The following is a 13,074-nucleotide window of genomic DNA, read 5'->3' as shown; positions in this document are numbered from 1 at the left end:
CGGGGGCTTCTTTAGCCGCCTCACCGTCAGCTTTTGGGCTTCACTCAGGGCTGGATGTAAGAACAGCATGAACCATGGGAAAGAAGGAGTCCCTCACGAAGCCAAGAGCCGCTGCAGATACTCCCACCAGTACGACAACCGGGTTTATACCTGCAAGGTGAGTGCTCTGAGCTTCTCCCTGCTCCCGCAGCTGCCTTGCGGATTCTCCTCGGCTTTTGAGGACTGGCTTGGGGCCACCCTTTACTGTATCCCAAAGAATTTGATACTCAAACCGAGTATCTCGGGAACTTCTTCCCTAGCTCTAACCAAAAGAACTCAAGAGGCCTTTGATGCTGGGGCCCCTTGGTTTATTTATTTATTGACTTCCCAGCAGATTTTCCTGTTATCCTGTTGGCTTCTATGCCAGGGCCATGTCCATTGACTGTTCATTCTTCCCCAGAGCAGGAGTGCCCTGCGGGAACCCAGTTGAATGGACCGTGATGGGTATAAATTACAGCTCAGTTTTGGGGCCCGGGACCGGGCCACATTCAGTTCATGATTGTTCAGGGCACTGGCTTTTTTTTAGAGCAATGATCCCTCCTCTGATGTGCTGAACTCCCGAGTCTGTAAACCCTCAGCTGGTATGGTTTGTTGGGAGGGGGCTGGACAGGGACGTAAAGAGGCCAGGGGGTCTGGTGTACAGAGAAGAAGCTGGCAGAGTGCTCCATGTTTCAGGCCTGCTATGAGAGAGGCAAGGAGGTCAGCGTAGTGCCCAAGACATCCGCTTCCACTGACTCCCCCTGGATGGGTCTCGCAAAATATGCCTGGTCTGGGTGAGTTTAAATGACGACGATGTAGCTGAGGGTTGTTGGTGTGTTCGTCTGCCAGGTACCTGCCCGGGTAACAGGGCCTGTTTGCTTTCCTCGTAGGTATGTGATCGAGTGTCCTAACTGCGGCGTGGTCTACCGTAGCCGGCAGTACTGGTTTGGGAACCAAGATCCTGTGGATACGGTGGTACGGACAGAGATTGTGCACGTGTGGCCGGGGGTAAGAGCGGTTCTGTTTTTCTTCTTGTATCGTTCAGTTATTCATGTGTGTGGAAAAGTGGAGCTTGTTTGGAATTCAGGTTAACCATGAATTTTAATATATTGGTGGTTTAGGAAGGCAGGATCTGGAGAGCCTTTCTTGTTCGAGACCGTTATTTTCATTTCTTCCTGGATGTACATTAGAAGCACAACTTCATTTTTTATTTTATCTTTTTTATATATAATTTCTTGTCACATTGGTTTCCCAGTGGTCCCACACCCAGTGCTCATCCCAACAAGTGCCCTCCTCAATGCCCATCACCCACTTTCCCCTCTCCCCAGCCCCCCATCAACCCTCAGTTTGTTCTCAGTATTGAAGAGTCTCTTACGGTTTGCCTCCTTCCCTCTCTGTGACTGCCCCCCCCCGCCCCGCTTTCCTTCCCAACTGGTCTTCTGTTATGTTTTCACTCATACATGGATCCTGAGAAACTTATGGTATCTTTCTCTGCCTGACTTATTTCACTTAGCCTAATACCCTCCATGTTAGAAGGAGAACTTCAAATAAACTAAATGTTGGCCTATTGTTGTACTGCCTTAGCAAATGAAATACTTTTTTGCATTCTCCTTTCCATAGGCATGTTTGTATAGATGCAAATGTAATTTATGTGCCATTTACCTGCTTTTTTCCCATCCCACCGTTTATTTTTATTTATTTTTTAAGCAGCCTCCACACCCAGTGTGGGGCTTGAGCTCACAACCTTGAGAGCAAGAGTCGCATGTTCCACTGGCTGAACCAGCCAGATGCCCCTCATACCATCATTTTATTTCCACATTGCTTCCACTTCTCATGATTTTCCTTTGTAGTCAACTGTGTAACATTGTCTTATGCTTTATTTTGATTCCCATCCCCTTTTTTTATGTTTAAATTAAAAAAATTTGTATTTTGATAGCACATGTGTGAGTGGGGGAGGGGTAGAGAGGGAGAGGGAGAGTGGGAGGGGAAGGAGAGAGAGAATCCCAAGCTGATAGCGTGGAGCCCGATGGGGGGCAGTCAGTCTCATGAACCATAAGATCATGACCTGAGCTGAAGTCGGGTTGGATACTTAACCAAGAGAGCCACCCAGGTGCCCCTCCCCATCCCCCCTTTTTTGAATATTCATGCTGTTTATATAATATTTTTATTATCAAAATGCTATGACATTCTTTATGTAAGAAAGCCTTTGTTCTGGGAAATTTTCTTGCAGTATATTCTAAGAAGTGGGATTACTGTAGACCCTATTTTTTAATTTGACTTTTGAATTCAATTTTGAGGTAGTGATGTGGTGATTTCATTCTGCATCAAACCACAACTCACACTTGGAATTGCCAGTAATTCAAAACACATTTTCTATTCGTAGGAAAAAAAAAAAAGATTTTTCTCTAAGGAACTTATCTTACTTGCTGGGTGACTCCTAAGGCTACCGGTCAGCCTGACAGGCCTCCCTGCAGCCATCTTGAGCTTTTCCAGGTCCTACAGCTCATAAAACTGAAGATGTCCTTAGTGTTTTGTTCCTCCTCTCTCCAGTTTCCAGCCCCACTAAAATTTGTCCCTGTGGGATGGTCTCACTTGGGGAACCCACCCTCTTGGCATGATGGGCCAGGCCATCCTGTCCCAAGGACTTAGTGTGGCCTTGAACTAGTATAATTTTCTCACTGTACTTTTTATGACTAATGTCTTTTGTTTTTGGATCTATGTTTGTTCTTGTGAAAGCTGTTGTCTCTATGGTAAATAGTTCTATTCCAAGAAAGTAGTAATATCGTAGTTCACTTTTAGGCCACATTCCTCACGGTCCTTAGGATTAGAGGATACAGGCCCCTCCCCTTCTGTTCGTTCATTCACTCCTTCATTATTTGAACTTAGGTTGGTTGAGTACTGTATGCCCAGAATTGAACTGGACACTTAAAAATACAAAAATGAAAAAGATAGGTTATTTTCAGAGGGTTTGGTTTAATAGTCAAATATGTAAACAGATACTGTCTTTACATGTGAAAATAGGATTCTTAGAAGAAACCGAGAGGAAGGGCTAAACCCAGCCTGGGGTGGGGGGCTTCCTGGAGGAGGTACCACCCTTACTCCAGTATCTCCTGGATTGTACATGTTGTTTGGCAGGTAAGGCCTGAATTGAACAGCTGTGCACCAGATCTTGTCGCCTTGAAAGGAATAAGTCAGTAATGACTGGTTGGCTGTGGTATTGCCTAGAAGCCAGAGGGACTCCTGGTCTACTCTTCTCTGCCCGGGAGTTTGTGGTTCTGAGTTGACCGTGATGAGTGTGCTACTCACCTGAGACCCCTCGCCTTCCTTCCTTTTGCTCTTTTCGGAGAATGATGGGAGCCTGCATTTTCATTTCAGACTGATGGATTTCTGAAGGACAACAACAATGCTGCCCAGCGCCTCTTGGATGGGATGAACTTTATGGCTCAGTCAGTGTCTGAGCTTAGCCTTGGGCCCACCAAGGCTGTGACTTCCTGGCTGACAGACCAGATCGCCCCTGCGTACTGGAGGCCCAACTCCCAGATCCTGGTATGGTGTGCCAGGATGCGCCCGCATCCCTGGTGTGGCCCATGCTGGTGCCGTTTTGCCCCATTCTAAGCTTATTTTGTGAGGGAGGTGTGGAATTTCTCTTTCAGTCAGATTAGCTCCCAGGGTATTAGAAAAGGCGGGGTGCATCGAGGCAGCCAGTGTTCTCTTTGCCCATTGATTTCCCTTTGTGTTACTCTGATTTTCTTTCCAGTGGGTTTTAGTTTCTTGGCCTGCAGGGGCTAGTTATTATTGGTTAGATAGATGTCTGAAGTCCTAGATAACAGAATCTGGAGGGAAAGGGGCAATTTAGAGGTCATTTGGCCTGGTTCATAAATCTCTACAGTAACCACATCAAGGGAGTCCCCAGCTTTGGTCCAAACACTTTGTGACGGGAAGCTCACTCTCCACCAACTTCCCAAAGGCTCTTTTGGGAAGCCGTAGGAAAAAAATGAATTCTCATTGGTCTTCTGGCTAGAATTAACATAGTTTTTCTGAGAACGCTGTGACTCAGCCAAATAGATATAAGGTGCCTTTCCAGGTATTTCTTGGAAGAAAATGATAGTCACAGCTGTGCTTCAGTGGGTGCATTCCATGTGACCAGCCTGTGGTCCTCCCCTGGGTCTCGCTGACTTTTCTCAGATGAGCAGAAACGAATAATACCTGCCTCTCTGTTTTGGGCTTGGAACAGAGCTGCAACAAATGTGCTACATCCTTTAAAGATAACGACACCAAGCATCACTGCCGGGCCTGTGGGGAGGGCTTCTGTGACAGCTGTTCATCTAAGACCCGGCCAGTGCCCGAGCGGGGCTGGGGCCCTGCGCCAGTGCGGGTGTGTGACAACTGCTATGAAGCCAGGAATGTCCAGTTAGGTAACGTGGGGCCCAGGGGCTGCAAGGGTGGAGGGGACCCTCTCTTTGGCACAGGGTACTGGGAAGTGGACCCCCACATGCCTAATCCTGTTTTTTTTTTTCGAAATGTTTATTTTTGAGAGAGAGAGAGAGAGAGAGAGCAAGTTGAGGAGGGGCAGAGAGGGAGACAGAGGATCTGAAGCGGGCTCCGTGCTGACAGCAGAGAGCCTGATGCAGGGCTCAAACTCACAAACTAAGAGATCGTGACCTGAGCTAAAGTCTGACACTTAACCGACTGAGCCATCAAGGCGCCCCATAACCCTGTTCCTAACCCAGTCGCTCTTCTAAGGGCAGCTGCTCCCCTGGTCCTGGCTGGCATCCTCTAAGCTCTTTGTTAATAGAGTCCTAGGGGGTGCTAGTCCTGGGTTGGGGGGAGTTTAACCCTGTCCTGTGTATATCAGACATGGCTTAGACTGGATCTTCTTCCTGGAGAAGGCTCTTGGTCCTGTTCCTAGACCCTTTCTGGTTCTAAAACAGCTCCAGAGTGAAGTAACAGAGGTCACTTGGTGTCAGGGTGTGTCCTGACCCACAGCCCAGACCCTTATAGTCTTTATAGGGTAGCACAGTGTTTGCCCCAGTTTTCCATTTGGGAAATGACCTAAGAGGTGATGGCTTTTCCTTTCTCATTGTCCACAGATGTTACTGAAGCACAGACTGACGATGAAGGCGGGACGTTGATTGCTCGGAAGGTGGGCGAGGCCGTGCAGAGCACTTTGGGAGCTGTAGTGACAGCCATTGACATACCACTAGGTGGGTGTAGTGTACGTGGGATGAGGGGTTTCACGGTGCCCTGGGCTGTCATTTTGTCAGAGCTTGCTGACCTAGATTTGAGTTGGACAGCAAGGAGTTGACTGAGAATTTACATTTTCTTGCTTCTGCATACCTTTGTGTTTATTCCCGGAGGCCATCTCTTTATACCATCTGTTGCCGTGTAACAAACTACCTGAACATGTAAAGGCTTAAAACAACCACCATTTCATCATGTCTCACAACTTTCAGTCAGGAATGGTTATTATTCTGGTCAGGTGGCATTGCCTAGAGTTTCCATCTGATGCTCTAGTATGGCAGCGTGACCCGTCTTGAGGGGTCAAGCCAACCTCACTCACATGCTGGGTACTTTGTCAGGGATGCCTGGAAGGTGGGCTTGGTAGAACCCATCTCCGTGTATTCTCTAGGCCTCTCTTCATGGTTTCTCCGGTGGGAGTTAAGACTTTTTACACGGGGTGCTTAGGACTCCTGTTCCAAGAGGTAGGAAGTAGAAGTCAGCAATGTCTTAAGGTCTGGGCCTGGAAGCTGGTACTCCTAGTTTCCCCTAGTCACAAAGCCTGCCTGGGTCTGAGGGAGGGGCAGGAGTGTCAGAATTTGTGGCTGTCTTTAATCTACCTCACTAGTCAGTTCTTCATTTAGAATATAAGATCTTTATTTACCTCCTGATAGGAGGGGTACTTGTAACTAGGATGGTGAGAGGAAGGGGAAGGGAAACGCACCGGTGTGTGGAAGGCTTAGGCAGGGTTGGCTGGGTCTCGGCCGTCTCTGCCCATTGCAAGGGAGCAACCAGAGGCTCCTGGGTTGGGTGGTGGTGAAAATTGCTTGGATCTGATTTACCACCACTGGGGCTCGAAGGTGAGTAGATGAACTTTTGACTCGAGGGTATAGGAATAGGTTTGCCCAGGCTTGAAGCTCAGGTTGCATCTGCTCTCAGGGGTACCTGGGAGAAGCAGGGCTGCCCTTGGCACAGAGAGCTTGCCGTCTGCTCCCCACGGGGCTCACCTGCTGAGCGCTCTCTGGCTGGCGGGTCCCAACGTTAGACATGTTCTTTCTCATAATCCCCACAGCTGCTCTTGAATGTGGCTTGTTGAAGATGAGGAAGCCAGGGCCCTGAGCGGTTAGGGAACCGTCTCTTAATCCTGCAGCTGCTAACGAACACGTGCTCAGTGGAGCTGGGGTTGGAACGAAGGGATGTCCCGACTCCCAGAGTCTGGGCTGCTTTATTGTTACTCCAGTGGTTCTTACTGGAGCTGCGCCTCAGGGTCACCCGGGAGCCCAGTGCCTAGGTGCCAGCTCTGGAGATTCAGAGCCGCACGGTATGGGGTGAAGGCCTCTGTAGGGGGCTGTGTGCGCAGCAGGACTGCGAGCCAGAGGTGCCCGAGGATGCTTCTTGCCCGGTGGGACTTGGCGTGCTGGGTCCGTGTATCCCGCTCATCGTCGTTTGCTCCTGCCACAGGTCTGGTGAAGGATGCGGCCAGGCCGGCGTACTGGGTGCCTGACCACGAGATCCTGCACTGCCACAGCTGCCGGAAGGAGTTCAGCATCAAGCTCTCCAAGCACCACTGCCGGGCCTGCGGACAGGGCTTCTGTGATGAGTGTTCCCATGACCGCCGGGCTGTCCCCTCTCGAGGCTGGGACCATCCTGTCCGAGTCTGCTTTAACTGCAATAAAAAGCCCGGTGACCTTTAACCCCAGCTCCCTCTCCGAGTCCTTCACAATTCCTTAGGTTCTCAGGGTTAGAAACAGAAGTCTCATTGAGGTAGGCCCTCCCCACCGGGCACCTGTTATGGTGTGTGTCCTCTACTCATCCTGGGGTCACTATCCTGCTGTGGGGGGAGGGAGGAGCCTGGCCAGGGCCTAACGTGTGAACCCCTCAGGGCGGGGGACCGAGCAGCTTAAAGTGGAATGAACCTGAATCCGTTGCATTTATGTCAGTTAAGAAATCTACAACTGTGTGCGTATATCCATATGAAAGGGATGTGGGGCGTATTCAGGCTGCTGCTGGCTGTGAAGACATAGCAGTCTGTCCCCAGCACAGGGATAAGGTGGCAGTGGCCCCAGATCCCCCCCCCCCCCCCCCCCCCAACAGAGCCAGGTTCAGAGCCACTGTGTTACTAGTCACCTTTTGCTTCTTCTCTGTGAGCCTTTGAAGCGTCTCCTTTCCTTGCCTTTTCCCAGGTACCTCTTGCTTGGAATAGCCTGAAAGGAACCCACCTGGGTCCTCTGGAATTGGATCCCCATTCCTGGCCTAGGCCTGTTTCAGTCAGAGACTACCCAACTTAGCGTGCAGGTCACCAGAGTGGGTGGAAGGTGAGGGGTAGGGTCCTCAGCCCTGAGAACTGGGGAGAGCACAGAAGGAAACAGGCCTTCCCCAGCAGTGTTTCCTGCTTATTGATGCTCCTGTGTCCACTTGGCTTTTTCCAGAGGCCGCACCCTGCCCCTGAACAGCACCTGCTTCCTTCCCCTCCACCCTGCAAGCCCACCATCTGCTTCTGAGTGTTGCACTAGGATTTTTATTGCTTATTTTGAAGTGTCTTAATTCTTTGTTCCCTGATACATGACCCCTCTAGCTACTGGAGGGGTGACCTTGAGAAATCTTCCAGGGAAACAGTGCACCGAATGGACTGTTTTAAATATATATAAATATCTCGACGGATAATAAAGAAAAAAATTCTCTTTGGTTCTTGCAAGAGAAGTCAAACTTGTTTCTTATCAAGAGCCGGGACATTCATATCTCTCATGACTGGAAAGAGACTGTTGTGCCGAAATCCTGTCGTCATGGTGGATTTTCTTCAGTGGCCAAAACCGAAGAATTAAATGTGGTGTAATTCTTGACTGAACTGGTGGGTGGGCCGAACTTCAGGGAGGTACGTAGCGGTCATTCCTGGCATGAGTGCAGTGTGACGTGAGCCCTGGAATGTGTTGGTCCTCAGACCTGCTCCCTTCCTGCCTCCTGTGGCCCAGTGACTCAGGGCCTACTCTAGTACTGTGTATTATCAAATTCGCCATTATAAAGGAATCTTCCTGCTGAATATGGACTGTGCTCTTTGCTTTAACTTCATCAGTAAATCTTGCCTCTTTCTAGTCAATAGGAGAGTAGCTGGTGGCTTTCAGAGCAGAAGCCAGTGAGAGGCATGTTTCTAGAGTGGTAGTGTTTGGCCATTAATACCTCAGCCTGTTACTTTAACAAGGACTTAAAGGCATAGCCAAATACCACGAACCATGATAGGGGTTTTCATGTCATGATGATGGGCTGTTTTTCCCCCAGTTTTTAGACAGATGGCTTCCTCCAGCTGTTTGCTAACTGGGAACTTAGTGGCTATTCCTTTAGAGAGGATAACTGACACTCCTAGAACTTTCTGGTGGCGAGGGCTCCACACGGGCTCACTGGCCCTGCCATTGCCTTGTACTTGGGCTGTTCGTCAGAGCTTTCCACAGCGGGTGGGGCCAGCTGGCCCCAAGTAGGCAACCTGTGCCAGGCAGTGGCAGCGGCTTAATGACTTGGGTTCTCAGGGTTCACTCGTAGCTGTGGGGCTGCAGTCCCAGGGAGTCCTCTCACAGGAGACTATGTGTTGCTGTCAACCTAGGGAAACTCTGGGGAAAAACTGTCTTCTACCTTTTTATCTGTCACTTCCCTCTTCATCCCCCTGCCCGGTCTTCTCTGTTCCACTCCCATGTCCATCCTCAACTGTCTTCCTCCTTCTTGTGGGCATGACACTCTGGTCTTACCAGCACCCAGATGAAGAAACAGAACATATCTGCCACCGCGAGAGCCCACTGTCTTGGCATCTGATAGCACAAATTAGTTCCCCTCTTTTAGGGGGTGGCTGCATAAAGACTTTTAATACATTCCTGGTTTGGGGTGCCCGGCTGGCTCAATTGGAAGAACATGCGACCCTTGATCTCAAGTTGTGAGTTTGAGCCCTAAGTCAGGCATAGCGATTACTTAGAAAAAACAAATTTCTGGCTTGAAGGACTTGCTCCGAGGTGGAGGAGATGGCTGGGGAAGCTGTCTCCGAGAGCTGTGATGAAAGGCTTCAGCTGTGGCTGAGAACCAAGCGGTCTCCGAGGCAATGGGATGCGGTGGGACCCTTACACATTCCTTGGGTTTCTCTCTGCTCCTTTGACTTCCAATATACAGGTGCCAGTTATCTGCCAGGGACTATGCTAGGAGCTGTAGATGGTTGATATTCTCACAACCGTACTGGAAGGCAGGGGGTAGTGCTTGTGTTTTACAGCTGAAGCTACTGGCTCAGAGACGTTCGGAAGCCCAGGGCCGCCTGGCTAAGGAGACTTGAAGCTGGGGTTTGAGCACAGGCGGGCCTCATAACTGCCGTACTGAGCCTGCACCCCATCCTGCTGGCATTGCAATGTAGAGAGAGTGTCTCTTCAGTTTCCTTCCTCCTCCTTGAGCTGCGAATTCTTTTGCATTTCCAGATAAGACAGTGACCTTAAAACTAAAATAGTAGCAGGTACCTTTTTTTGTTTTAATCAGAGCTTAACTTTACATTTAATCATTTCCATTGGCCTTCAGAGGTTCTCATGATAAAGGAGAGTAATGCTTCCTTGTCACTAAAAATCAGAGAAACTGGTTTAGAGATTAAGCAAGTTGATCTAGCCTGTACCAATGGAGCCAAGCTTCCCAGTTGAAAAATTAACAGTTTTTCTTAATATTTGCATTTTCAATTTCACAACTACCATCAATGGGTGGGGTAGAGAATTGAACCCATGATGGTATTTATCATGGCTTTTATCACCAATGGACTTAGTTTTAGAATTTGAGTTTTACCTTCCGTTAAATTACACCTGGTGCAACTTTTTTTTTTTTTTTTTTGTATCTGGGAGAGTTATGAAAACTGAGGTGCAGATGGTATGGGGGTATATAGGGTTAGGGAAGGTGTAATTTAGGGAGATGCTCATGACCAGCACCATCTTTGAAACTGCCATTTGTAGACGACAGCATGTCTTTCTGAGTCTGGTGGACTTTGGTGGGCTGTGTCCATCTATAATGTTAATACTGAGTGACTTCCCCCACTGCCATGATTTCAGCTGCCACTTTATCCTGATCATATCAAATCCTTAACTCTAGCCTGAATCGCCCTCCAGGTTCTGGCTCCATCCCTAGACCACTCCCTTCCATTTCCCAGACACCATGTCACCTCAGTTCTGGCTGCCCTGGGCTGTTGGCAGCATCTGTATCTGGGTGCCTTTGCTCTGATTTGGGCTTCTGTAGAGCAAGTCCTTTTTGCTCTTGCTGTAGCTGCTTCTGTTCAAATGAAGCCAAAAGTGCAAGCAGGTGGGTGGGAGGAACAACCCAGGAGAGGCGAGCAAAGGCAGGCCAACCAGTCTGGAGGTCACTTGTAGGGGACAGAGACGGCGGGTCTTGAGGAAAGTGGACAGAAGGGAAAATTAGGTCAGTTGCCTGGGTGGCTCATTTGGTTAAGCACCTGACTCTTGGTTTTGGCTCAGGTCATAGTCTCATGGTTCGTGGGATCAAGCCCTGTGTTGGGCTCCACGCTGCGTGAGATTCTCTCTCAAATTAAGTAAATATTAGGGGTGCCTGGGTGGCTCAGTCGGTTAAGCATCCAACTTCAGCTTAGGTCATGATCTCGTGGGTTGTGAGTTCGAGCCCCACAACGGGCTCTGTGCTGACAGCTCAAAACCTGGAGCCTCCTTTGGATTCTGTCTTCTCCTCTCTCTGCCCCTCCCATGCTTATGCTCTGTCTCTCAATAATAAATAAACGCTAAAAATTAAAAAAAAAAAAATGAGTAAATATTAAAAGGGGAAATCAAGTCAAACTGGACGAAGACCTTAAATTTCCAGGGGAAAAGTAAAAATCCCATTTCTTTAAGCACAAGGGGCCTAGTAGATTCTGACTTGAGCCAAGACCCTGCTGGCTCTGTCATTTATTAGAAGACTTGGAACAAGTCACTTCTATTTTTATTCAGTATATTGGAGTGACCATCACCTACTTCACAGGGTTATAAGAATTAGAAGGCAGTGATGTTGGCAAAAACTGCTTATTCCGTGTAATGAGTGCCTGGTTGTGGCAAGTGCTGGGAAATCTAAGCTTTCTGGAGGTTTCTGAGACTTAACTGGGACTTTTACAGATGGAAAGGGGCAGTACGGCTAGCTTGGAGGCCCAGGGGAAGGTGGATCTTGAAACATTTGTGTCCTGAGGCCAGGCGGGAGGCAGAGATGGGCCAAAGGGGTAAGGTACACATGATTTAGTCTCCAGAGGCCATTTTATTGTGAGGCACAAGAAGCCTCTGAATGCAGGGACCTAGGAAGGTCACTCCCGCAGCAGGGGCCATGCGGTGGGCAGCCTGGAGAGGCAGACACGGCACCATACACCAAAGGAGGGGGAGGCAAAATTCAGCCTGCCATTTTCTTCAGAGATGGCTTATTGTGGAAGATTCAGACCAGGACAGATCAAGGGCTGACCACTAAGTGTGGCTAACTTGGTCTCAAAGACCACTTCTGGGGACCCTCCTAGGGGGACACCAAGCAGGCTGTCTGTGCTCTCCAGAATACGTTGGGCCAGCTGAATTCAAAGGTGGCTGCACAGCGAGATGGCATGTGAAGCAGGTATTTACCTCATGGCATTAAAAAATATATCTGTATTTGAGAGAGCATCTTAAGCAGGCTCTGCAGAGCACAGAGTCCGGCCTGGGGCTGTCCTACCACCCTGGGATCATGACCTGAGCCAAAATCAAGAGGACACTCAACCAACTGAGCCACCCAGGCACCCCTCATGGTCACTGTTCGCTCATCTCTGTTTGCTAGGCTATAAGCAAGCAAACGCCAGGCCACGTAGGTAGGAGTTCGTCATAGCTCAGTGCTGCCGCCCCCACCACCTGTTCATTCTCTACTTTTGGTTGTCACCTGGGAACAGGGCAAAATGCCCCAAGACACCTGCAAGTGAAAAATGCTTCATGAGACTATGTAATGTACTCCTCTCTGGGATACTACGTCACAAGCAAAGAGACCAAAATACTTCTCAGCTAAGTCTGACCTCTTTTCATATAACCTAGACCAAATATATTAGCAGTGACTGCTAACCAGAGATTAAGAACCAATTTGCTGAGTTGAAATTAGAGGTTTTAAAGAACCACCCCCTTCCTTTTAAAAAGCCTAAGGAAAATCTAAAATGATTGATCAACAAGAAACTTTGGCTATGAAACAGGTGTTAAATAAAGAGTTTAGAAGTTTAGAAGGGATGGGACCATACGTGTCAGAACTCACCTGGTATTCTCCTGAGGGGTCCTATTGTCTCCACTGTTTGGGGAGAGATCAAAGTTGGGTTGAAGAGCCACCCATGGGCTCTCAGCTCCACAGAAACAATGTAGAACTGTGAGGAAAACTGCATTAGATGAGCAGGACCAGGGATTTTAAACTGCAGATCCTGCAATGAATGAACCGGTTTAACTTTGAACTTGAGGGGACAAAAGTATGAGTGCCATGTTAGGTTCATGGCTCAGCATTTATGCTTAGTTGTGCTCTTGGGCAGGGGCACACCACCAAAGTTACTCCAAAAGACCCCATAGTGATGGTGGCCACCTGAACTCTTCAACTGTGTACGTAATTTCCTGGGACCCAAGTGCAGGTCAATATGCCAGGGTTGAAGAGATACAGGGACAAAGTCTAAATAACTAAACGCTTCAGAATGCTGGTAATTAGTAAGCTTATCATTGGTGAGCGCCAGAAAAATTTACCGGGTGATCAAACGTGAATGATTAGCACTGCACGCTCCCATGTGCGCCAGGCCACTTCCTGATTTCTCGGCAGCACTAGCCGTGATACACAAGTACTGTCGGTGACTACAGGTGCGTG

At 48.8% G+C, this 13,074-nt stretch overlaps 1 protein-coding gene across 2 annotated transcripts in view; it reads left to right on the top strand.

The window, feature by feature from the left end:
- ZFYVE1 (zinc finger FYVE-type containing 1) overlaps positions 1-8,272 on the top strand; it is a 54,235-nt gene extending 45,963 nt beyond the window's left edge. For both annotated transcript variants that reach the window (XM_045451456.1, XM_045451457.1), the window contains 7 exons: positions 49-157; positions 715-812; positions 909-1,026; positions 3,394-3,564; positions 4,253-4,433; positions 5,109-5,222; positions 6,697-8,272. In XM_045451456.1, coding sequence (XP_045307412.1) covers positions 49-157; positions 715-812; positions 909-1,026; positions 3,394-3,564; positions 4,253-4,433; positions 5,109-5,222; positions 6,697-6,929 — 1,024 coding nt within the window. In that variant the 3' untranslated portion in view covers positions 6,930-8,272. The remainder of the gene's footprint in view (positions 1-48; positions 158-714; positions 813-908; positions 1,027-3,393; positions 3,565-4,252; positions 4,434-5,108; positions 5,223-6,696) is intronic.
- Positions 8,273-13,074: the final 4,802 nt, after the last annotated feature.

This window comes from Leopardus geoffroyi, chromosome B3, assembly GCF_018350155.1.
Source record: "Leopardus geoffroyi isolate Oge1 chromosome B3, O.geoffroyi_Oge1_pat1.0, whole genome shotgun sequence".
Lineage (NCBI taxonomy): Eukaryota > Metazoa > Chordata > Mammalia > Carnivora > Felidae > Leopardus > Leopardus geoffroyi.
Note: the sequence above shows the minus strand (reverse complement) of the source record. Positions and strands in the feature narration are given on the sequence as shown.